The 25,742-nt window shown below is 46.0% G+C and overlaps 1 protein-coding gene across 4 annotated transcripts in view; it reads right to left on the reverse strand.

Annotated features, from left to right (window-relative positions):
• The window catches only part of MXI1 (MAX interactor 1, dimerization protein), a 57,976-nt gene that overhangs the window by 24,102 nt on the left and 8,132 nt on the right, over positions 1 to 25,742 (reverse strand). The window contains exons 1-3 of one of the 4 annotated variants that reach the window (XM_030031565.2): positions 23,348 to 23,864; positions 22,484 to 22,616; positions 5,946 to 5,975 (exon numbers count right to left, since the gene is read on the reverse strand). In XM_030031565.2, the coding sequence (XP_029887425.1) occupies positions 5,946 to 5,975; positions 22,484 to 22,616; positions 23,348 to 23,420 (236 nt within the window). In that variant the 5' untranslated portion in view covers positions 23,421 to 23,864. Of the gene's footprint in view, positions 1 to 3,848; positions 4,067 to 5,945; positions 5,976 to 18,615; positions 18,831 to 22,483; positions 22,617 to 23,347; positions 23,865 to 25,742 lie in introns of those variants that run through there. The other 3 variants (XM_030031563.2, XM_030031564.2, XM_041127274.1) reach the window with 3 other exon arrangements.

Raw genomic sequence — 25,742 nt, forward strand, 5'->3', positions numbered from 1 at the left:
GCTGACAGTTCTTTCTACACTATGGGAGGAAAACACATCAGAAAGTGTCCCTAAAACACATCTTAGTTGAGAAGGGCTTTGTGATAAATATCTTTCTGAAAACTGGCTTGTAACAGTGATTTTATCGTGCAACATTCTTGAAACAAAAACATTTTGCTTTGCAACAGTTTATCCAAAATAGTAGTACTGTTCTTTTTACTCTTCTTTCTCCAACTGCTATTGGTTTCATAAGGGAGGTGCAGAGATCTGGGAGCAAAAAGGCAGGCAGGCATGGATTCATTCTTCACTGCATCACTCTGAATAATAAAAAAAAAATTATATTGAAACTAAAAATTCCAATATGAGCAGTACTAAAGGACTTCCAACAAAATGAGGACCATTTTGTTTCCTTTGAATTTTGGCATGGAGACTAACCATCCCTTTTCAGCAGCTTTACTCAAGAGTTCAAAATGTTCTGCTGCCCAGCCAATGTGAAACAAAGCCTTTTGCAGACTTTCGATTGTAAGTGAATCGAAACACTGCTTCTGCACAAGGAGGCACTTCACATGAACAAGTGTGGTGGTCAGCCAAAGAGACCGGATCACAGTTTTACAGCATCTGACCGGTGAGTTCCCAGAGCAATGCAAAGAAATAACCACAATATAACAAAAGGCAGACTGACACTAAACAATGACAACTGACCCTAAACGTATCCAGAAAGAACATCTGTCCGATAGCCTTACTCCACAAACTACAGACTTCACTCTCTCCAGGTAAAACAAAACCAGGCACAGCAGTCTAATAAGTTATCCGGATCTCCTAAACTAGAGGAACATGCTTCAGCTCTGCCAAAAATTGTTAGTCCCAGCTGAAAACGGAGGCATCTGTCATCCAAGCGACAGAGTTGAAGACAGCTAGCTACCTCCAGCTCTTGTTCCATACTGGCCATGGAGACAGGAGGGTTTAGCTACAGTTCCCACAAGGAGCAAGTTGGATCACTGCGTGCTCTGACCTTTGGATGTGGCAAAGAAAGATGCATGCTCAGCTGTGCTGGATGTGGTTTGACTGCTGCAGGGAACATCACAGGTTCCCAGTTTTATTAATGAGGAAAACAATATGTACTGTCAACATTTGCTACATGAAGTTAACATGAAAACAAAGCCCACTCCAGAGAACAAATGAAATTTACTGGATTAGTTTCTTGTTCCAGCTCTCCTGATAAATAGCACTGAACTCAACACCACATTGATTAGTTGGTTCAAGACAAACACTGATCAGATTGCCTTGGCAAGTATATATAGCACTACAAAAGCACAATCATCCATGTCTATTCAGAGTAGCAAGAATTCACTATACTTTCATTTCCCTTCCCTCTATCTTTCCCAGCCTAGACAGCATGTCTGCACTATTTAAATGCCCTACGTTAAATGCTTTCCCCTTCTTCTTCTCTTGCATTTTGCTAATAGACACCCTCAAGCCCCTGTTCTAAAGAAACAGAACCAAACTGTGCAATTGCTGCAGAGCCTCAGAAGGCTCCACGTTTCAGTGCAACCTGACCCAGGTCATGGTTTTCTCCTAACATTCAGTAGGGTTTTTCCTTTATCTCATCTGCTACCTCAAATCTGCAACCCAGCATAACAGTCAGCTCTGTGTGTGAAACTGTTTTGGAGAAACACTCTGCAATAACAGTCTCTCATGTTAAAGAGAGAATGGGTGGGGAATCACAGACGTTAGACGGGTGGGATCCTGGTAAGAGTCAGAAAGGCTCGATCATTGCTATGTGTTTGTCTTCTTCACTTTGTTTCTGATCATCTCAAAAGGTATCAGAGAGAAAGGATCTTGCACCACTGCACTCTGTACTCTTACACGAATCACAACTCTTTAGCAACTTCATTTAGAAGTTTTGTCTCCTTTAGACTTTGTCCTTTTTAATTTTAAATGAAGTATTTTTGCAGAGCCATGAATTCTGTGAGATCTTCAGAAAATTCTAATTTCAGTGATTCTCCCAAGGTCTCTTTCCCTCCTCGGATCTATCTTTTGTTTGAATTAAATTATTGTTACCATAAGAAAAATCTGCCCTAATAACTCATTCTTTACCCAGTTACTCAGGTTTGTTTTCCTTCCTTCTGTTACATTACAATGCAATAATCACCAAAACCAAATAGATCAATCTAGGCTATACAGAAAAACTTTTTTTTTGGGGGGGGGGGTTTGGGGGTTTTTTTTTTCTGTTTTTTTTTTTTTTGTTTTTTTTTTAACTCTGATCAATAGCTTTACAAACATCTTTTTTGTTCTATCGGGAGACGTAACTTTTATGACAAACACCACCACCTTGTTGGTCTACCAGAACTGCCACTTCACAGAGCAGCAGGAAAGTCATCTCAGTGCCGCGTACCTTCTCTTAATACCACACTGACCACATCCTTCCAAAACTGACGTGTGTCTAAAATAGCAGAATTAACCATTGTCTGACATCTGTATAACACACACCATTTAACTTAAGCCTGAATTTTATTTACTATCCTTTTTTGAGAAAATACTACATTAGCAAAGTTCATCTTTCAGTCATTTGCTTTATCATGTTTTCTTTTAGAAAATGATGGGGTGCTGCTTACAAATCAGTTTTTTGGTAGGCTTGTTAAAGGACTAAAAAATATTGTTTTAGTTACGCCTTGCAGAAGGTGAGAAGCAGAATACTGGTTTCTTGTTTAAATGCAAGCTATGACTCATCCTGGTCAGAGATAAACTGAAACACATACCCATTAAATAAAAAACACAAACAATTTTCCAACATGAGGATTAATGACAGATAATAACTATAAATTAACTTTAATCTTCTACAAATCAAACAAAGCCCCTTATATAAATGTCACTGCAATCTTTTCAGATAAAAAAAAAACACAAAAAAACCCCAAATCAAAGCAGAAGGATAAGTCACTTAAATATTACAGCTAATATATGGTACCAAATCAAATAGCTCCTTAGCAGAACCACTGGAGTGTTCATGAAATATTTCAAGACTACAAAAAGGAGTGGAGCTTAAAACATGATTTTTTAAATATATTTTTAGTTACTTTTCCACATCCAAGGGGTACAAGATTCTTAATCCTGATACATTGAAACATCATCAACTCTGCAATATTCAGTCCAAGTTAAATCGTATATTCAAAAAGGAGGAGGAGACCATTTTGTTTTTCTAGCATTCTCTTGCTACTGCTTGAAAGAAAACTCTGCATAATTGTTGAATGGGTTAAAACAAAATTTAACTGAATGCAAGAAGGCTGCTGTTCACAGACAAGAGGGGAAAAAAAACAGAGTCAGAGACCTAATAGTGGACAATTTTGAAAATTATAGTGTGTGTCAATAATGGAGATAACAGTGAGATTCAAAAGGAATAATCGCAAATAATAGGGAAAATGAGCACCTGCCAGCCACAAAGCCATTAGTATCAGGGCTTTTATCTTTGCAACAGTTAAGTCTAGAGACACTGACAAACTTAACGACACAGCAAATAAAACAGGGTAAATATCTACCGGGAAGCTATCCCCTTTCACTCAGAAAACACTGCTGTGGAGTTTGAAAATAAATGCCCCCAGTATGAAACTCACTGTCTAAGTCTTTGGTAACAAACATGGCAAACCCAGCACAGCCACTACAAGGTCTAGCTTGATTTGCAGATGTGCATAGCTGACCAGGCCATAGCATCTGCATTAAGGGACAGACAATCCCAAACCACAAGCAGCGGGCTCCTGACCAAAGATCCTAGATATAGGAGTTTGCCTGTACAGACCACCCAATGTGATCAAATGTGTGCCCTTCCCAGAAGGGTGAAAACCAAGGCTTTGTAAAACCATGTCTGAGACACGGACCTGGAATACAGTGCCTTGGAATGGGAAGCCCTGGAGGAAAGACCTTGCTGAGAAGGCTGATGGTTAGCAGTCTTCAGCCTGGAGCGGGGGGTGGGGGCTAGGGAACATAACTGAGACAGAAGGAGAGGAAGAGAGAAAGATGTTATTACACCAACTGGGAATGGAAAGACAAATTCTGCAGCAAGTAAACAGCTTGTCAACATTCAGAAAAAGGTGGTATAAGGGGAAGCACAGGTAATAATACTCCTCTTACTAGTAACATGTATAACAAAATGCTGGACAGTAGTCAATCCTCATGATAATCCCACCCTAGGTAGTATTACTGTCCTCAGTTAAAGACAGGGAATCAAGGCAGAAACTTCCTCAACTCACACAGATAGCTGGTATCAGGCACATCCTAAGCACATCAATACTTGCCAGTCCTTAGCTGGACAGTAAGTGTGGAACACTAGCTGCTGAGATCTCACCCACAGAGAGTTTGAAGCTTCACTGCCTGCCCCACAAGCCTGAGGGTAGAAAAAGATTGTCACATATCCATGCAAACTTGGCCAATGTGAGAGGACCAGGCTGGTATAGGGAAAGATGGAGACAGCTCTGCTCTAAAGCTGTACTGAGGGCAAGCAGCATTTGCAGTAACAATTAGATATGCAAATAAGCACATTGAAAATTAGTGACGGTTTACTGTTGTCATGGAGAAAAAAGCACCCTCTGTTCTGGGTCAGACCCAAGCACTCCATTTTCTTTCCCTCATTGGTAAATAAAACTGTAGAGAGCACTGGAAAACCCAGGAGCCAACACTTCTCAACATAGCTCAACGTGGGACTGGAAAGGTTGAGACTCAGGGGTGGGGACAAGAGAGCAACACAACCGAAATAAAAAACCTCCCTGCATCAACCCAGAAAGACAGGACCATGACAGCTCTGTAACCCTCAAAGCTACCAGGAGGTAGGAGCACAGCCTGGAAGAAAACACCCACACCATGCAAAGGCCAAGCTGCTTCCCAGTGCTGTTGCTGCTGGGGGAGGCAGATGTGGGGGAAACTGAAGGCAATGTGATGCACGAGGTACTCAGCTCCGATTCCCTTGAAGCTATATGGGAAAATCTTGTCTGAATGGAAATACACACTTGGTTTGAAGCCTCTGTGTATCTTTGGCCATCCTTATAGGATTCCCATCCCTTGTTAAATGATGGCTGCTAAGAGGGAAGAGGAGGCAATCAACCTATTTAGACTCAGCTTTCCCACCCTGGGGGTTTCTTCATAGGAGCAGCTGGCCAGAGCACTGCCTTTGTTCCAACAGCCAAAAAAACCCCACAGACACCCCCCCTCGGTCCCCCTAAAATCCAACAGAAGAGCCAAGATAAGTTTATAATGGGAACTCTGACACAACCTTAACTATAGCATCCTGAATGGAAGGTGATAATCTGATCTGTGTGTGAACTAGCTCCCCTTGTCTCAATGGTATTTATCTTACTTTAACTCCTGTTACAAAAGGGTTGAGTCATATAACAGAGCTAGCCAAGTAACAAAACTGCAAGGCTTGCTAAAACTTCAGATTCAAGGATGAACAGGCACAATCCTAAAACAGGTTAGAAGACAGAGTCTCCACAGGAGCACTGGTAGCCAGACCTCCAAGCCTCTGGACAACGGTATTTCCTTCTGCACTGCAGAGATTATCACAGCCCAGTGGAGGGGTGGGAGGGAGAGGGTGTAGAGCACAGGGTTCTGCCCTTCAGTTCATGGTAACACATATTACCCAGGGCCCAAGAAACCTGATCCCGTAGCAACCTCATGTACAGAAAGTGCCCCAATCAGATTTCACTGTGTCAGGAGAAGAACAGTATTTACTCTGCATACAGATTAGTCACAAAACTGGGTCACTTCTTGCCTTTTCAGAGAGAGGAAAAAAAACCAACCAAAAACAAGGCTTCTTTTTCAGATCCTTTTTGTCTTTCCCCCCCGACTTTTAAAACTACGTGATGCAGTGTGGTCATTCACAGCTGTCTAAGCTGATCAAACGGCACCTGCATGTGTAAGGTTAAAGCACATTACACTCACTAGGCTTGCATTTCTTAGAATTCAGCTCATTAGCTACTTACCGGTTCTTTTCTAGTTCATTGTGCGTAGACCTGGAAGATAAACAAAAATTTGGATTAGCCACCTTTGACCTCTCAGCACCAAAGTTCAATCACTGCAAGCTGTACACATCCCCAGTGGCATATCACAGCGTAAAGCCAACCAACTACATACATTAAAATCTATAGCTATAACCTCAGCCTCCCTGCTGACGAGAGATTCCTCCCCTCCTAAGTCTGTATTTACCTGCTACGTGCAAAGCTGGTACTCTTACTGGCACTACAGAAAACGTTCCCTAGAGACTTAAATGCACACAAAATCCCAAAGAGAGGCAATGATTGGAACAGGGCACCAGAGTCAGCCATTTCCAGATGACTACTGGCTCTGCCACCAACTCATTACAGGACTGCAGTTACGTTTCTTTGTGCTTTAGTTTCTCCATCCACCCTGTAAAAATACTGGTATCATCTGCTAACACAGGAGCTCATGGAGTATTAATTTATGCACATCAAACACATGGGAACCTTCCAGCAGAATTGGCTCAGTAGGGACAAGCCCTGGAGCCCTTCAGTGGTCACAAGCTAGATTTAGCAAACTTAGTAAAACTCCAGATATGGCCGGCATTTGGGCACAAAATGGGATGGCCAGTACTGCTATGTTTGCAAACATCAGCGGCGCTGAGTAGCACTTTTAGGATGCCTGGAAACCCCTCAGGGATTGAAACAGCACCACCACAGCACTAGCTTGCAGCGAAGCAAGTGACCCATGAAGTGGCACTGTGACCACTTGACAAAGGAGGGGGCTTTGTCTTTATACCTGCCCGCCACACCAAGCATGCTGCCAGCACTCCCCAATTGAGAGCTCGCAGCTTGAAAATGAGACCAACTAGAAACAAAAGGGAAACAGGCAAGTTCATTCTCCTTGCCTCTGTGGTGACAGCAAGAGTGGCAAAAAAAGCTTAAATCCTTTCAGGATTTCTAATCTAACGATGTTATTAGTAACCCAGGTAAGGTTGTTGCGGATTATTTAAAAAGGGTAGCCATTTATCCAACACTTCTCTTTAACAGAAGGTCACCTTAAAATAAGAGTAAAAGGAGCCCAAGAGCTTAATAAAAAGGATCTATTTTCTGTAATTTGGCATCACATTTCTTCCGGAGCTCTGAGAAGATTATCCTCTATCCCCCCATCTGGAGAATCCCACAGAGAATTCTACAATCAGGGAACTGAATGGAGGATGTGCTCCAAGGGAAACCCTGTCATAATTAAATGCTTCTCCAAAAAAAGGGAGGAGGAGCACTTAACAGGTGTTAGAACCTCATTGAAGATGACGAATAGAGCATGGATGTCTGCAAAAAACAAGGTAAATAAGTCTTAGCTAGCCGTAGCCGAGAGCTGTGGGTGGCCAAAGGAAAAACAAAACATTACCGTATGTCTGTGAAAGGTACCCTGCGCAGCAGGATATGGGATACCCTAAAGGCAAGGTACACTATAGCCAAACTCCTAAAGCTGGGGAAACTTCCAAAGCAAATCCTTCCCTCCCGAAAAGAGGGGACCCCTTAAGTCTGGTTCCCAGGAATCAGAGACATGAACATAATATTTAGTCCAGAAAATCTCCCAAATCAAACCCATATCCCCCACAGAATCTAAACCAGCAAAATCCATTTGTCCAGGCAACCCGGATACAAATTAACCCACCACGGCTGAGCTGAGGCCCTTTAAAACCACCGCCTGTATGTTCTTTGGAACATGCTTATTGTTCTTATTTACTGTATGTTCCTGCAGGAGACTTTGCACTCTGCTTGGCTATGACATTAGCAGTTATAAAGCCAAAGATATGCAATGGCTTGAATTCCTGTATTATATCGAGCCAATTATCAAGGCCAGCACTGAAAGAACAAAGTTTGGCCCACTGCTGTGAACAAAATTAAAACAGCAGGTTCTCCCTACTCCTCTCACACAGGAGACTCTTTATTACCTATCTGCCTTCTGATGAACAAGACAACTGAGAGGGGTCACAGGCTTTTCACCAAGTCAGGAAATTTATGCTGTGACTTTTAACTATATCGGTGGCAAGGAAAAAACGAAGCCCCCCCCCCCCCCCCCCCCCCCCCCCGACTTTCCCACTGAAGCTGAATGCAAAGGAAAGAATCTCAGGAATGCTGAATGAATCCTATGGGGATGTTACTTCTCTTACCTGCCTATGCTTTGTTTAGTCTTACTGGGGACATTTGGAAAAGTTTTAATTTTTCCTTTCACCCAAATTTAGGAAAAAAATCCAGCACCACTTCCCACTACCACCACTCACTAACTCTTATTTTCTGTGCCAGTTTCCCTTTGCTTGGACAACAGATACAGAAAAAAACCCTCTCTCTTCTATTCATAATTCATTTCATTTTCTGTAGCTCCTGATCTAGAGATTAATTTTTTCCCCTCATCTTGGGGCTGCACATGTTACTAAGATTTATTTGGAGTTAAACAAGGACAGTGCTGTCAGTGAAGTGGAAAAAAGTACAGGAACCTCCGTTGATACAACATTCAGAAAAAAAATGTTTTAAATAGGCACAGAAACAAATGTAACTGTACCTCTTTAACTGAGCTGGTGTTATAATCAACTGAGAACCTAGAGAGTATCACCAGACTGAAATCAAAGCTCCATCCTTATACATCATCACCAGCTTTTTGATGGGTACAGGATGAACACCACAGCTGTAAACTATTGCAGCACTCTGGGAACGTTTCAGGGTTACTTGTAACACTCTGCACTTACAGCAGCAAGGAACCTGTGCGTTCAGTATGACGTTGCTTTGCTGCTGTTGATAGTCACAGACTGTGTCACCCAGTGAAATAAGGACACCACTGTTGAGCATGGACCACAAACCAGAGGAGCTCACATCCCCACTGTCAGGCGGACAGGGCAAGAAGGACCTTGCCCCCACCTGCAAAGCTGAAACCACAGCCATGCAGGTATGGACATGTTCAGCGAGGAAAACAAAAGCCCAAGCACACGTACCGGCACTGCTCAAAACCTCAGCTGCAATTTAAAAGTAGCTGAAGCATAAACTGTCTGCAGGGCTCTCATTTAAAAGTCAGGTTTCTACAGCAGTCAGTTCTCTAACAATAAGTTTAAAACACCCAAACTGATAACTACCCCTAAAAACTGAAGAAATGTTATATAAGGAGGAGGATCCTGCTGACTACATTTTGAAACAGCATGGGAAAAGATCAAGAAAGAGTTTTAGAAGCTTAACATAAAGGAGCCAAGCAAACAACAACAAAACCAGCAGAGCAGTCCCCATTGAGATTTTAAACAACAAAAAGCTGAAAGAGGAGAAACCGAAGTTTACCCCTCTCTACCCCAGATACCTGAAACTGCGTACAAAATAGGAAGAAACAGGGAAGCAACAATTGTCAGTAACTCTAATTTAAGGTCAGATGCAACAATCTTTTTGCGCCAGTTACTGTGATTCTACCTGCAACCTTGCTATCCAACACTGCAACAAGGTGTTGCTGAAACATTAAGCTACACTGAATCCCCCCAGTGAACGAGACATTGTAAATAATTTGTCACTTTATCCCATTTTCTTTATTTAAAGAAAACCTCTCCTACCATGGCAGAGGCAGCCAAACTTTCCCTGAGCACAGGTAAGCCAACAAAACAAACTGCATCAGGGAGGAACAAGCTCTAAAGAGCACTGAATTCATTTGTCATCGGGTTTTTTACTGTGATTAAAATCACAAAGCTGCCACATGACATTAAACACAGCTGACCTTTCTGGTTTACACATTTAATATTGATAAATAGCCCAACAAATCCATTTGCAGCACATCTGCATTTTGGTTTGACTTCTTAGTGAGGTAACTATTTTCTATTGGGAAAACACAGCAATCAAGAGTCCTTGTCCCACGTGATACACAGATGGCATTTAGACCCGATGACCCTGCCATCTCCTTGTACCTGGTTACCCTCCTGTCTGTATCTGGCACCAGCTCCTGGGTCCAGAGGAGCCCAGGACTCCAAGAGCTAGAGCTCCATCTCCATCACAACAGAGATACCAGTGGCTCAGGAGATGCTGCTGGCCATATACTACTGCCAGGTAAAGGGGGCAGGGGGGATAAAAAAAGACCTCTTCCAATACATGTCCTTAAACAGCAAGAACTTCCATCCACAGACCAGGCCAACCGCTTTCTGTCTTATTTTACTCAGGTTCAGCCACCTCTGCTGCTTATGCACATACAATGTTACTCTTCTTCATTTTATAGACCTTTCTCCCCTTCTGGCTCTGTTGACACCCATTCACTTGGCCACCAAATTCCCCTGCAGGAAATGCCATCTTTCATTCCCCAAGTCAAGATCAACCACCCTTCTGGAACCAGTGAACTACATTACTGCTCTCTCTTTTATGCAAGTTCTTCCTCAGAAATTACTCCTATTGGAAACAGCCAAATGACAAAACAAAACAAATGAAGAGGAAGGGTCATCAACAGCTTTTTTGAATTTTAAATCCACCGGTGTCCACAGAACAGAACTTACTGGCTGAAGAACCCCAGTGTTTTGCCAGGGTTTCAAGCAGCAGTAGATCAACACCATAAGAAGTCTATGAAACCAACTGCACAAGCCATAGTCTGGGAAGTTTACGGAGAAGCTCCACCAGCAGCAGCAGCGTGTAAGGCCTTCAGCCCAATGGTAAGACAAACGATAGCTGCACAAGAGTCAAATCTTCCTGCCCAGATGGAGATGCTCAAGGGCTGAGTTTCTCAGGGAGTTGTGAACCCACCTCACCTCTGGGAGGCCCAGGAGCCTAGCTCTTGGAGGGCTGCACAGGAGCCTTAGGAACACAGCAGCTTATGGAACTCAACATTGCCAAGAGCTCCTTCAGTGAGGAGCGGGATGCAGATGAACAGAAGATGGCATAGCTGGAGCAGAAGTCCTTCTGCTGCTGTCCTTAAGCCCTTTGCAAGTACCAGCCTCAAGTCTAACAAGAGCCTCACCTCATCCTTGCATATCAGCAAATCTAACAAAACATTTCCTTCCAAGTAATACTAGAGACAAAACTTATCTTAGTCATTACTATCCCGTGATCCCCCTACACTGTATGGCCTCGAGGTCCAGACTAAATGCTTCTCCATGAGGAGCTGAAGTGAGGAGACAGAACAGATTGTTTCACCTTCTCACTGACGTCAATGGAGATGCACCAGATTAACCTAGCCCCAAACTCTGACTAGTTTTTTCTGTCACTCTTAAATGGACATGGTATCAGATTCCTCCCAAGGCTCTGATCAAAGCTGTTTTCCCAGAATCAAGGCAGACCCCTTCCAAAGTTCACATTCTCCATCTCCAACAGAGAAGGGGACACAGATGTACTGGCATCTGTACATGTTTGTTCATCTTTGGAAAAGGAGAAATGGCCCCACAGTCTGTTTTCAGCTCAACAAGGGGAAGAGAGCTCCTTTGTGCCGTTCACAACTGCAGAAAGTCACCTACCCCTGGGTTTCTACACAGCATCCTGAAAGCTTCCTGCAACACTCAGTCAAAAACAACTTTAAAAGGTACACTGCACACATCCCTTGAAGAAGTAAATTACTTCAAAGCCACCTACAGTATTTACACAGCCCCTCTCAGTTTGGTACCTGCTCCTCATAATCATTATTTCTGTTTGCAACACTTCAGAAATTAACTCTTCCCTAACACTTTCTATGCAGCGGAGACAACACCAACACACAGAAATTCTAAATGATTTTCCCAAGGCCACACAAGAAGCCTGTGGCAGAGCAGGGTTCTTAACTTGGGTTCCCTGAGCCCCAGGATAAGTCTTGGATCAGTGGACTACTGTTCTCAGGCATCCCAAAGAGACATCTAACAAGGACATTTGTGCTATCCGATTCTTGGGTCAAAGACAAAAAAATGACATCATCATTGTAAGCTGCAAGTGGGAAAGTGAAAAAAAAAAACCAAAACCAAACAACAACAACCCAAACCTAAACCAGCCCTCATGTCTTGCCCACTGTCTGCCAAGTGGGCCAGCCCTACTCTCAGACACCACTGTACGAGGTGCCATAGAAGAATCTAAAACAGGAGCCAAGAGCAAAGTACTATCAGTTTACCAATAAAACTCATCCAACAGACACATCAGGCATAACCCTCAGGTGGGGAAGGAACTGCAGCCACAGTCCCAAACAAAGCACTCTGTTCTGTTGGTGCATGTTCTGCTTTTTCAGCACAAGGGAGGAAAGAGCAGGAAGACAGCTCCTCCTTGCTGAGCACCACAAGTCTCTCCCAGTCCCAGAGCTGGGCTCCCCCAAAGCAAAGCAACACCCCTTTAAGCAGCACAAGGTGGCACTCTGCAGGGGAAGGGTTTTCCAAGCCAGGCCACACAACAGCAAGAATGTTGTTTTGCATCCAGTGCTGCAATCTGGGGTCAGCAAAGAAGTCCCCAGCTGGCTTCCCTCCCCTCTGTATGGGCTGGGAGCAAGTGTTCTGGTGTGGGCCTTCTCCTGTACCACCTGAGATGCTATGTGCAGAGGCTGGTCCTAGTCCCAAGTGCTAAGGGAAAACTGCCACATCTCATACACTCCCTCACGCAGGGCCCTGCACAGCCAAGAGGAACTGGGTTTGCTGAACAAGCAGCTATTCAATATTTTGTTTTCCCCTCATTGTTCAACACGTGGCCTCAAGCCAAGCCCTGCTCTGAATACAGAACTGGTGGTTTCCTTACAGGCTTTTCAACAGGCTCACCGAGAGCAGCAGCTAGGCAGTTCACAAGCACATTTATTGTCAAGCATCCTTGCTTTCCAAATCGGAAACTAAGAAACAGGGAAATCAGAGTTGCAGCTTCTCATCCCTCTGAGTGCCTCTATGAAGACCCCCAAGGGTCAGGTTTTCTGGACCACTTTACGTGTTCAAAGCACAGCTCCCACTGGTGCCCCTTGTGGCTGTGCAGCTCAGTTCCCAGGCTCATGTCTTGGAAAAAGATCACAATATGAGGAATAGACTATTTGGGGGTCTCCTACGACAGGCTGGGCTGAAAGGGACTTGCTGAACATACACAGGACTGCTGACAGGGGCCAGAGTTCTCCAATGTGCTATTCACTTCTCCATTTGTCTGCCTTCTAACTTCTGTGACAAGTGAGCAAACGTCCTACAGAAACCATCTCCTTCCCTTCCCAGCCCACAGTTAACCACATCAGAAGGGGCTCGTGCACACAGATCAGACACAAAGGCTGATTATGTTCATTTCAGGAGGTATCTTAGCCATTTCAGTAGAGAAACCCTAGCCTACCTCCCTTGGACATAGAGCAGCCAACATCTTCTATGATTTAGGACTTGACCAGGTAGATTCTCACAGGTCAGGAAAAAGTATATTCTTTGCTTTCACCAAGGCAAGATTCCCATCTATGATTCATGATGCAAGGGAGTTTGAGCTTCTTGTGGACAGATTCTTGCCTCTTTTTTTTAATACATTGACAAAACCATGTTTTTCATGACCTGGTGATGAGAAATGTCAGGTGGCTTCACCATGGTACCTCCAAGCTCCTCCATGAAGAGAGAAGAGCATGGCACAGAATGAGGACAGCAAAATACAGGCACTTCCTCACACTAATGTCAGGTGTGCACTGTCCCCCAGGTCTCTCCCAAGTGCTACTTGGGAAGGACAACCTCCCTACACAATCATCATAACCAGATCATTCGAAGCAAAATGAATTATTTAAGTAGAATGAGGCACAGACTTCATTCATCCACTGCTAACACCTTAATATCTCTGCTAACGAAATTTTCTCTGTTGAATATTCAAATGCATTACAGAGCAGGGTAAGGCCTGACACCGCAGAAAGCTCTATGTGGTCCCTGCCCCACTGACTTCCAGCAGGCTCCATGAGTCTCACTGTACGGTCAGGGACTCGGTCTCTTCCAAGGTCCCACCAGAACCAGTATCATAGTTGCTGGTACCTGCATGGCAGAGAGATTGCAGTGGTTCACAGAAAGAGAATAAAGGCACAGGAGGCAATTTTCAAATCCACCTAGAAAACTTAGGAACCTTAGTCTCATCTTCTTTCAAACAGCCACAAGCTCCAAAACACCGATTCTGCTTCCTGAAAACAGAATTAGAAAAGTGCGCGCATTACCCCAATGTACAGATGGTGGGAACCATGTAACGTACAGATGGTAGGACCCATGTAGGTCATCTGACGTGCCCAGATCTTGCAGCCTTTCGGCAGCAGGCTCAGGAAACGATCCAAGGGCCCAGCATGCCAGCCCTTTGCCCTATACCATGCTTCTTCCCACACATAACATTACCCTTTCAAGGAAGATGGTCATATCCAGAAATAGCCTTAGCAATGTCATCTGCAGAGCAACAGTCTGTTTGGGGAACGTGTATTTCTCTGCAACATGCATCTTCTGACCTAAAGAAACTGCCTTCAGATGCACTGGGGAAAATGAGGCTTTTTGAGTAAATGCCACCTGACTGAAACGCACTTTGTTTGAAAAGAAACTGATGGCATTTGTATGGCTGTGGGCCAGGCCAGACTTTCTTCACTTCTATTTAGACCTAGTTATCTCTCATGTTACAACTATATTGCCACAATACTGTGCATGGAGATGAAGGGAGGGGAAATATACTTGAAAATCCATTAACACCACTGTTAGCTACACACTGTATTAGGGAAACTGAGGCACAAAGACTTACACAGGCTGTAACAATATCAGGAAGAGAACCCAGACGTCCTGATCTCTGGGGTCATATTGTCAACAGGGACATACTCATCTAGCATCTGGGAGATCCATGAAGAAGGAAGGTTGAGAAAAACAGAAGAGCTGTGATTTCTTCTGTTCTTACAGTTCTGGCTTACAAGCAGCAGCAACTACCATGAAGGCAGCGAGGTGGCTACCTCCCACTGCTCCCAGATGGCCAAGCTACTTGTGAAACAGTTCACGAACTGCTGCAGTTCGTAGCCTAATTGTCAAAGGCAAACCAGAACTGGTGCCGCGTTACCTTACCATATCTATACATTGCTTTACGGCTGTCCAAGCACCTGGACAATGACCACTGGAGTAATAGTCTCAACAGCAATCCCAATGTCATCTGTCCCCTAACTTCTCCCTTCTTGATGGTGTAACAGATGGAAGGAGATAAATGAGAATTGTTCAGAAAATAATCGACTTATTTATGCAGAGGAACTTTAATCAAAACTGAGGCAAAAGAATCGCTCTCAGTCCACATGCCTGCTTGTTACAGAGCAAGTAGCAAAGTATAAACAAGTAATTAAGATAATGTTGGAAATTGTCTAGGCCGCTTCAAACTGGATTCATAAGGAAACAGAACTGAAGTGAAATCACTTTCATATCAGAGAATGGAAGTACAGTAGGGAGCACAGAAATGAGACATGGGAATATATCCAGCAGGATGGAAAAAGCAGGCCTGTTCCCTCTGAGCTGACCAAGAAGGCAGTGTCTCACAGAGAAGAGATCCAGGCAAAGGCCAGCCAAGTGCACAGCCCCAGAGACCCACAGTCTCTGATCAAGAGAGGCCAAAATAGTCAACGAAATCAATCCTATCTTTGTCGGTTCAAAGGGGGTAGGGAGTAGGAGCAAACACACTCAAGAGGAGAACAAACAGAAGCCAGTCTTTGAATTTGGACAGAAGTTTATCAGGAGGGATCAGGAGATGATCAACAGCAGGAACAGCAGCAAGACAATTAACTCAGCAGTGGGACATGGACTGGTCTGTTTGGGTCAGAAAGAGAAATGGATTTGAAAGCTCACCCGGGGCGAGAAAGGAAAACGTCAGTCTTACCTACAAACAGGGGAGCAGATGGAAACAATGCTACAGGTAACAACCAATTCACTGTCAAGCAAAGGATCGGGTCAGGTTAAACAAAAGCATGAAGGATAAATCCCTGCATGTGTTGTGGGTGAGGCACTACACAGAGAAGATACAAAAAGGATACAAATGTGGCAAGAGGGGGAAAAAAACCCCCACACAAACACCTGACAAACAAGGAATACTACTTAAATCAGGGAGTTGACTGTACACTGAATATAGCGGGAAGAGAAAATGAGGGAATTCCAGGAAGAGATGACCAGTTTTGGCCCAAATATCCTCCCTACCATCCCAGGGCACCAAATCTCTCTAGGAGCCAGGGTGAACAACCTTCACATTTCAAAAGACCCTAAACACCAAAATGTGAAGTTTCTTGTCACTGTGCCAGCACTGCTATCAGTGATGCAAATCAGCCCATGGCAGTTGCAGCACAGCTCTACCTGGGTAGAGTGCTGCAACATGAACAGCATGAGCCCTAACAGTCCCACTGCTGCAAAACAGCACGCTCCTGCAGAGGCTTCCCCAAATCTGGAGGACAAAGGGATCATGAACCTTCAGCCACAGAGAGTGACAATTCATGGCAGACAGATGCTGCAGCAGTGAATTACAGCAACGTTGCAGGTAACATCAACAACTGGGCCTGCTTCTAGTTTACACAAAGGCCTCTTTGCACAACTCAGAGACTACAAATTAAATTTTACACCTACAGAAGTTATCAAAGTGCTTCTGCATAGACACCCTGCCACACAGATCTCCCTATGCGTGGCTATATTACTAATACAAAAAGGAAAGCACGAACTGCAGCTCTGCAGGATCTTCCCACTTGGAGGGCCATAAAATAAACAGGGTGACAAAGGGGAACACAGCGGGTTCCCCCATGGAAACTGCTACATCAGCCCTAGCACTTTTGGAGGCCTCATTCCTCACTAGGGAGTGGGGTTTATGCTTCTCATGCCATTTTCTGGGTTCACACTCACTTTCTGTATTTTGCCTGGTAACCTGCCAGTTCTACTGCAAAGCCAAGCATCACTGAAAAGACACTGCATACCAAATGTCACCTACATGGGGTAATTTTTTTTTTTCCCCCCAAATCGTTGGCAGGATCTCAGCTTCTGATGTAGATCAGCAGAGACAAGGAAAGGCACAACTTAGTGCCAGCAGGTTCAGAAACTCAGCATCACTACAACTTGCTTGCCTACACTTGCAGACTGCATTGGGGCAAATTACATCAAATTGGCAGATGGGATGTGCTGAGGCTGAACTGAGCTATTTGAGTAGAGCCCTACCTGCCAACCTGCCCCGATCAACTGTACTCCAGTACAAACCTACAGAAGACAGTGGGATTTCAACAAGGGGTGATTCCACCTCTCTTGTGTGGACCAGCAATCCATTTTCCCAGTCTAACACTCAAACTGTCATTACGCTTTCTCAAAAAGAAGTCATGCTCACATTTAAGTATAGTCAATACTGCTGGCCAGTCCCTCTCAACATCCCTAACAGAGAAGCAATCCTTAACAGCTCAGCCTTGTCCAGTTTTCCTTTCTTGAAAAATTAACTAGCATATTTATGTATACTCTCAACTGGAAGGCAAGATCCCATCTCCAACTATTTCTAGACAAAATTTCAACAGCAGCATAAAGATTCCAGATAGTAATCACACTGTTTGTACATTATCAAGATGTGGCATAAATCAAAACATGGCACAGCAAATCTCATCCATTCTCTGTTTTACACATGTGGATTTGTACTCTATGAAGCAAAGCCAAGTCCTGAGCCAAGAATAGAGCTCCCTGGCACTACAAGGCTTGAGACAGAAAGCAGTCTCTATCCACAGCATATTACACAAGGGCCAGATTCTAACCCACCTACACACAGCGAATCAAAACTCAACTCCCACTAGCTGTGGAGTAAGGTGTGATCCAGTGCAAGTGCAAGTGGCTAAAAAAAAAAGCCACAAGCAAATAAACAAAGTAGCATCCAGAAACAAACAACAACTGAGAGAGGCTAGGAAGCAGCAAAGCTGTCAACAAAAAGTCTCAGAGACCAGCTCTCTGGGACGTGAAGAAAGGGGTAGGGGCTTTGTGCAGAAAAGCAGACCAACATGGGCTGACATGGTGATTTGCTCTTTCAGGAATTTCTTACACAATATAGGCAAACCACTCAGGCCCCTACACCTCCTCTCCCCTAATAAAAATCAGAATTACAGCACTGTCCTAACTCCAGAGGCTGTAGGAAGGACTGAAAATTGCCAGGTACTCAGTCATCAGCACAATGTGGGGGGCAGTGAACCTCCTCTGACAGCAAAGATAGAATATATTTAAAACTTTGCTTAAGCGAGTGTTCACCAACCCCCCTACTCCTCCCCTACACAGCGAGGTACAGCTGCACAGCACTGCTGTTCTGGTAAATCAGGCTTTCTTCTGCGCCAGACAGCCAAGGTTGACTTGCAGCTATGCATGCCACATCCTTTCAGCTTCTGCACCCGTGTTTGTGAACTTGTGGCACATGAAGCCATCACCCGAGGCACGTGAGGTACCTAATGCACACCTACCTGCCCCCCCACAATCCTTGCTCAGGGACACAGTGAGTAAATTAAGCTTAAAGCCAAGAGTACCTGAGGGTTTCAATAGTACAGCTGCCATCCCTGCCCTCAAAAAACAGCTTCAAAGGTTATGAGAGTGGAGGGCTACAGAGAAGATTCAGCACAAAACCAAGTGATGGGATTTAGAAGTGCGAGGAAAAAAGTTCCAAATGGGGCAGAAAAGAGCGCAACAACAGAGAAAATGAGGAGCTGCATCACTAGAATAGCCAGAAGGGTAAAGAAACCCAGACACCCAGATTTTCAAGATACCACGTCCAAAATGCCTTACCCTACCCATTACAGCTGCTGATTCCAAGCACTGCAGGCAACCTGCTACCGGACTGTAGATGTCTGAAAGGCCCTTGGGAAGCAGCCTCAGACTCAAGGGAGGATAATGGGAAGAGAGGAAAATGAACAGAAAAAGAAACTGGACAGAGATCAAACCCTCCCCCATGGAACTGAGCAATAGATTCTTTGAGTGCCCTTAACAACATGGGCCTCCCGGGAGAGCTGAAGGCTCCTAGCGCCGCTGGGAGGGTGCTTGGCATTTCCCCAGGATCAGACCAAAAATAACGGGCTTTTCTACATGCCTGAGAGTCTAAATAAAAACAAAACACAAATGACAATCTAATATTGTAACATAATTTCAGATTCCGTTATAAATCTTAACTTCATTAAACTGATTGTATTATGGGGGGAAAAAAAAAATCATTTAGCATCCCTGCTGTTTATTTTATTTCCCGCTGACACAATGATTTAAATTGATTAAAAAGTCTTCTCAATTATTTTTCAAAATGTAAAAATATCAAACCAGTCTAATCCTAGCTAACTACAATGAGCCTTTCAAATAACTGGGTCTATTTAGAACTGCATATGTAGGGTCCATAAGAGCAGTTTCTAGTGACATCGAATGCATGTTAACATACCCACAGAACTGTACTCCCAGCACAGACTACTTCACTTCTCTAGAGAGTTTTTAGAACTCAGCTTCTATCCCAGAAACGCCTTCAGAAGGAACGAACATTAAATAAGTGATACTCTATGTTACGATAAATCTCTGCAAATTTTTCATCCCAGTCCAAAAACCAGACGAAACTTTTGTCAAGAGCAAATTAAAAAAAAGCAAAATTAAATTCTAATTTAATACAGGTTGGATAATTGATTTGCCTGTTTTTTGGCTTTTAGCTATGTGTTAAACGGGATTTTTTTCAAAAAAGTTTTCCCTTTATTTTGAGTTTATTATGAACTCCAGGTCACAATGACTGTGATTCTCCACATATTTTTGCAGGTGGGTAATTTTCAGTACCTAAATGTCCCTGACTAAAGCAAGACTGCATATTTTTAAATATATTCAGGTTTTAACTCACAGCATGCAACACTAGGTCTTTAAAATACCCATGCAAAACACTACACATACATATAGATAACGTCCCAAGGATTGCAGAGGGGAACCCCCTGCAGCAATCTGCATGCTGTCAGTTGCACAACTGACACGAAGGAAGAGAGAACTTGAGCCAAAACATCCTCCTTTAAAAATGCATCATGTAAATCAGAAGTAACGAAGCAATGTTTTCCCTCTTATCTGCACATCCCTGTTTGGGGTAGAAAAAAATTATTTTGCTGGGACTGGGAGACCATTGTAGTTCTACAAGATTTGCTCCAAAATTGGCATCCAGAGCTGGGCTGCCTGTTCCTCAGAACTTTCTGGGTGTTTGTGCCATGACAGCAGAGCCTGTTGGGAAGAAATAGCTGTCATGTCTGGGCTGCAAATGCTGAAGGGTAATACTTGGATTTAAACTATGAATTAAAGACCATCCAGGCTCTGTAAATACCCTGTGCCACATAATCATGGATTATTTGGTTCAATAAACACCAGTAACAATGCACGTGTCAATTTCTAAAAGTGTGTAAATAAAGGAGAAAAAAAAAAAAAGAAAACAACTGTGCTTTGCCAACTGTGCTTGAGACACGTTTTTACAGGAGGCTTTTAAATCACAAGATCTGCACGAGATCTAAATGCATAATTTCTCTACACTAATTAAACACTTTGAGACAAAAGCAATCTAAGAAAATCTCTTGTCCACACACGGAACGTAGGTTTTGCCCCTCATCAAGGACTTGATATTTAATTCAAAGTCCATTCAAACTCCAGGAGACAGAACTTACCGAATTGTCCCTTTGATTTTAACAGGAAAGGATGATACAGAGCCTTCCTTAAACAAGGCTGATGCTATACTCAGCGTCATACAAAACACACTGCAGCGAATTTGGAGGCACCCTGAACTTCACAGTTGTCACTTCCCGGCACTGCAGCCATCTGGAAGGCCTGCCATCTCCTACAGCAAGTGCAAGCTGCTACGACTTGTGCTAAAAGAAACTTCCATTTCCAACTGTGTGTATAAGGTCTGAGCTCCCCAAAAGACCTGCTCTGGTCTCTGCCTGGAGCAGACCTGACGCTGGTCATTCCCTGAAGCCGAAACAAGCATGGGAGGCAACACGCTGGGCAACACTCTCACTCTAACGATTCAATTTGGCCTCAGTACTTCTTGTATAATGAAGGTTTTAAGTAAGACTAGAGAGTATCTTTTCTGCTTGTCTGTTGCCCTTCCCCCCCACATCAATATATTCAGCCTGTCACGCTAAACGGCCCAGCAGGCTGGTCTCAGCACAGAAAGATGCCCATGAGAGCTGTGCCTGTGGGCTCTGTGCTGGCAGGGCACACTGAGCACCCAGGCCCCAGGGACAGTGAGTGCTCTGCATCCCTCTCTAGCCTACAGGCTGCTGGATTCGGTGCTAAGGAGCTCCTGAGGCGGATGTGCTTCCAGCCCTCCTCTGGAGAAGGGCAGGTTGCCATGACAAAGGCCTTTGAGAGAAAGAGGTGTGGGATGGAAAAATAGTATGTGAGAAACCTGGAGGGGAAAAATACAGATCTCAATTCAGCATTTGCCATCATTTCCCAACACAAAGTCACTGGGATTTGGGACTTTGGTTCATGGGAAACAGTAAAGGGCTACAACTGCCCTGAAATGGGGAGAGGCTAGATGAAGGAGGGAAGCAAATGTAAACATGCAGCATACAAAGAGCTCAGGATATACTGATCCTGATGAAGAAAACTTCCCAACAGCAAGGTGTCCTAACATCACCTCAAACAATCTTTATTATCAAATGCTGCCAAAGCAGAATCACTTCAAGCAAAGGTACCTTTCCCCTAGGCCTTTACAGGTCCTTCCCAATGGCCTTAAGAAAGTTTTAATCACCTGAGCCACCTGCCACCATTTTATGGATTGCACAGGCCTTGCTGCAGTAAAGGAAAGCTTGCAATTGCCTTTTCAAAATTATACTTTATCTAGAAAGATAAAGTTTCTCTATCCCAGAAGGTCTCAACAAGGTCTGAACAATTCTACAGAAGGGAGCAAAGGAAAACAAAAAGAACAGGAACAAGAGGGGAGAGGCAGATCCTACCACAGCACCAAGTGATAGGCTTAATCCTGTTGTCTCCTCTAAATTCAAGAAACCAAGAAATGTGGCATTGCATAATAAGAGAAATGTCAAAAATGTGGAGTTTTACAATTACCAAGCAATCAGAAAGCTGGGAAATCCCACTGCCCTCAAAGGCAGACTGAAAGACAGCTTCGTTTTCCTGAACTGAATTTTTAACACATTGTACAGAGCATCCAGTCATCTCCCTCTCTCCCGTTTGTTGCAGGGGATCCATTTCAAAACATCATTTCCTTGCTTCAAATCATGCCTGTCATTACAATCCCAAAGCACCCAGGCTGCACGCATGCTATCCCTTAAAAGCAGTGACTTCTGGGTTGGAAAGACATCAGCTGTATATAATGGGAATAGCTATTGCCTACGTCCTCCCTAAACCCTATGAACAGATCTCCCTATTCCCCTTCCCTCTGCAGCATCTGAGCCTTGGCACAGAGTCAGCTGGCAGTGCCACTTCAGATACAGCTCCCCTGTGTCCCCTCTGCTCTCAGCGCTATGGATCCAGAATGGATGCTGTACTTTTGTGTCCCAGCTCTGAATCCCCCTGTGCTCAGACTCTTCCCGTTTTCCCCACAGGGTAAGTTTCTCTCCTCTGCCTCCAGCTTTCTTCTCCAGCTTCACCCTCCTGGCCAGCCCTGCACCCCATGCTTTCCTGTCCGCATCATACCTGTTGGCAATACTTGCATTGCTGCCACTGCCGCTGTGTTTCCTTGCCCGGCTCAGCCTCCGCGTGGGCTTTGGGTCTTGTAGTCCAGGACTTGGAACTGAGGGGAAGGTCGAGGCATAGCCATGTTCGCACTCTGCATAAGAATCAACAGGCAGAGCATAAAAAAAAAAAAAGAAAAGGGTCATTAAAAAAAAAAGGAAAAGAAAAGAAAAAAAAAAGAAGTCAGCAGGCAGGCCTCACCACTAACCCATGAGCCTAGCTGGGGAGGCCCTTAACCATAACAGCTCAGGGAAATGACTGATGATGTATTCAGAGGGAAGTGGACTGGGAGGTGGAGAAAAGAGAGGAAGGGGAGTGTAAAGGCTCTGCCAACCTTGGAGGAAGGACACCACCACTCAAACACCTGAAAACATCAAAAGAAAACATGACAGCCCAGAGAGCGCCTCGTCTCTCTCCTCCTGTCCAAGCTATCTGAACCGGACAAACCAGGCGTATTTCACTGTGCCATCGAGGCCGCTGCAAAGCCAGAGCCACCCACCACCATCCTGCCTGCCCGGTGGGAAACTTTCACACCAATCCCCACTTTTCCTTCCAGAAATCGCCTTCACCTCAACCTCCCCACCTCTGCAAAAGCCCTCCACCTCAGCCACCACCTCCAGGAGGACCTGTCAGCCCCGTCCCTCATCGAACCCCCCCACGGTTGGGGATTTACCACCGGCCCACCAGCAAACACTCGCTCTGATCCCCTTCTCCAGGGTCACTCTCACCCCTCCGCGGGGATCTCTGACCCCAACCCCGCTCCCTCCCCGCCCAAACCCCCCTCCCGGAGGGCGGCTATCCCAGCACCCCTCCTCCCCCCATTACCTCTCTCCCTTCGCTCCAGATACTCGGCCGCCTCCAGCAGCCGCTGGATGTTGATCATCTGGACCTGCTCCATGGCCCCCAGGCCGGCAGCCGGGGGACTCCGCGGCCCCGGGCCCCCCTCCGCCCCCACGCTCCCAGCTCCCCCGCTGGAAACGGGGGCGGCTGCGGGGGGGAGGAGCGAGGGATCGCCGTCTCTCCCCAGTCCCCGGGCCTCCTCACACCGACGGCCCTCTCGTCCCGGGGGGGCGGCTCTCCTGGGAGGGCGAGGGGTGGGCGCGCAGAGGCGGCGAGGGAACACGCGAGGAAATGCCGGAGGAAGGACGGGGGCCGGGGTCCTCCCCGCCGAGGGAGGCGGCGAGGCGACAGCTATTCCTGACCCAGACCCGTCCCAGCGCTGCCCCCACCTGCGAACCCCGCTCCGGCCCGGCCCGCCGCCCGCCCCGCCGCTCCCGGCCGGGATTTACCCCCACTTCGGGCCCTGCCAGCATCCAACCCCCTCGGCCCCCGCCTGGCCGGGCTGGCTCCCGGGCTGGCTGGCTGGCTGGCTGGCTCCCGGGCTCCCTCGCCCGCTCGCCCGCCCCCCGCCCGGAGCGGCCCCTCAGCCCCGCGGCGGGACCGGCCCCTCAGGCCGCCCCGCCCCGCCCCGCCCCGCCTCGCGCACCCGCCGCCCCCGCCGCCTCGCACCACTTTGTTTACCTCTGCCCAGGGCTCACGGGAGGGGGAGGGGCGCCGCCCGCCGCCGCGGGGCCGCCTGGGAAGTGTAGTTCCCCGGCTGCCGCCGAGCACTGTGGGACGGTGGCTGACCGGGGTCGTCACCGGGCCCCACACAGACCTCGCTCGCTCCTGCCTTCCTTCCTTCTTTCTTCCTTCCTTCCTTCCCCGGCCGGGGCTGGGAGCGCCCTCCGGGCCCAAACCCGCTCCCCGGGGCAACGGCCGTGCGCCCTCGCGCCTGAGGCGATGGCTGCGCGCCCAGCCAGGCTGCGAGGTGAGGGCGGCCAGGCCCTCGGGGAGATGGCCGTGCGCCAGCCCAGGCCCCGAGGCGAGGGTGGTCTGCCCCGTCCTTCCGTCCTCGCCGCCAGCTCGCAGCCCCTGGTGCGTCAGCGGCGCAGACCCCCGCAGTCCCGAGGCCCAGCTGTAAATGGTGGGGCGATTGGCGGGCATGGCTTCCCTCCACCGGACCGCCGCCGGCTGGGGCAGACACCCGTGGGCGACAGGTGCTGCCACACCACAGCGGCCTGCAGGCCAGAGCTCCACGCCTCGCCAGCACCCTGGGGGCGAGACGGACATCGCCTGGGAGGCAGGAGGGACCCGCAGCCGCTTCATCCCTCTCCTTGCAAACACCAGGGCTTTCCGCAGGTAGAAGTGCCAGGACCGGGGCAAGAATAAAGCAAAGAAAGGCTACAAAAGAAAAAGCTGCAGCCACAGGGTGGGAGCTTTCCACATCTCACCTGTGGAGATGTAACTAAAAGCAAGGTGCCAGGCTCTGGGAAGTCATACCTGGCGTGACCGATACGGTGCTTCTGATGGGAGGCAGAGGTGCAAGTCCCATTTTTTAATGGGAACACAGTCCTTTGAGACCATAGACAACAGATGTCACAGACAGCAATCTCACTGTGGGGACCATTCTGTATATTTAAAGCGGCACGTAAACAAGTAACAACAGTGACCATCTCAACATTTTAATAAATACTGTCACACCTACACCTTGCAGTCTGATCTCCACTCTTCTCAGCATCTTGGTAATGTATTTACGTCCTGATTTTCATACAGGCAGAAACTCTCATGATCACTTCTGTGGCTGAATTTTGCCAACTACTTCAACATTTGCTGGAATGGAGCTTAAAAAATGGTTAGCGTTTAACTGTATGATACTAAAATATTTCATCTACACTCATAAAGGGAACAATCGGAGAACATTCAAAATCAGACTCAGAACATCCAGAGTAAAAATCTGAATCTCAAACTGATACTGACTTAGAAACCGTCCAAGGATTGTTTTGTAGTTCTAATTGGGATTATGTTTCATGGCTCTGAACTTTTAGGCTATGACTGCAAGCATTCCTCCATCAGAATGGGAGCTGGAAAAGTACCTTTAAAAAACACAGAAAAGCTGAGACTCTCAACTAATGGCTTGTGTCTGGTAGTAAGAGCTTTAAGCAGAGCACAAAATGTCAGGAGACTGAGGATGAAGTTGCAAGAGTTGGCAGCACTCAACTTGAGAAGGCCTGAAAAAAGGTGGATTCAGGGTAGCTAACTTTTCTTTAAACACATTTCGCTGATTCACCATTTCTGAGGTTTCCTCAGAAAACTGCAGGCTTGCAGCTGATGGAGGTAAAAATAATACCACTATTCAGTTCTTACACAGCCCTTTTCAACTCCGAATCTCAAAGGGTTG

The sequence above is a fragment of the Aquila chrysaetos genome, chromosome 11, assembly GCF_900496995.4.
Source record: "Aquila chrysaetos chrysaetos chromosome 11, bAquChr1.4, whole genome shotgun sequence".
Lineage (NCBI taxonomy): Eukaryota > Metazoa > Chordata > Aves > Accipitriformes > Accipitridae > Aquila > Aquila chrysaetos.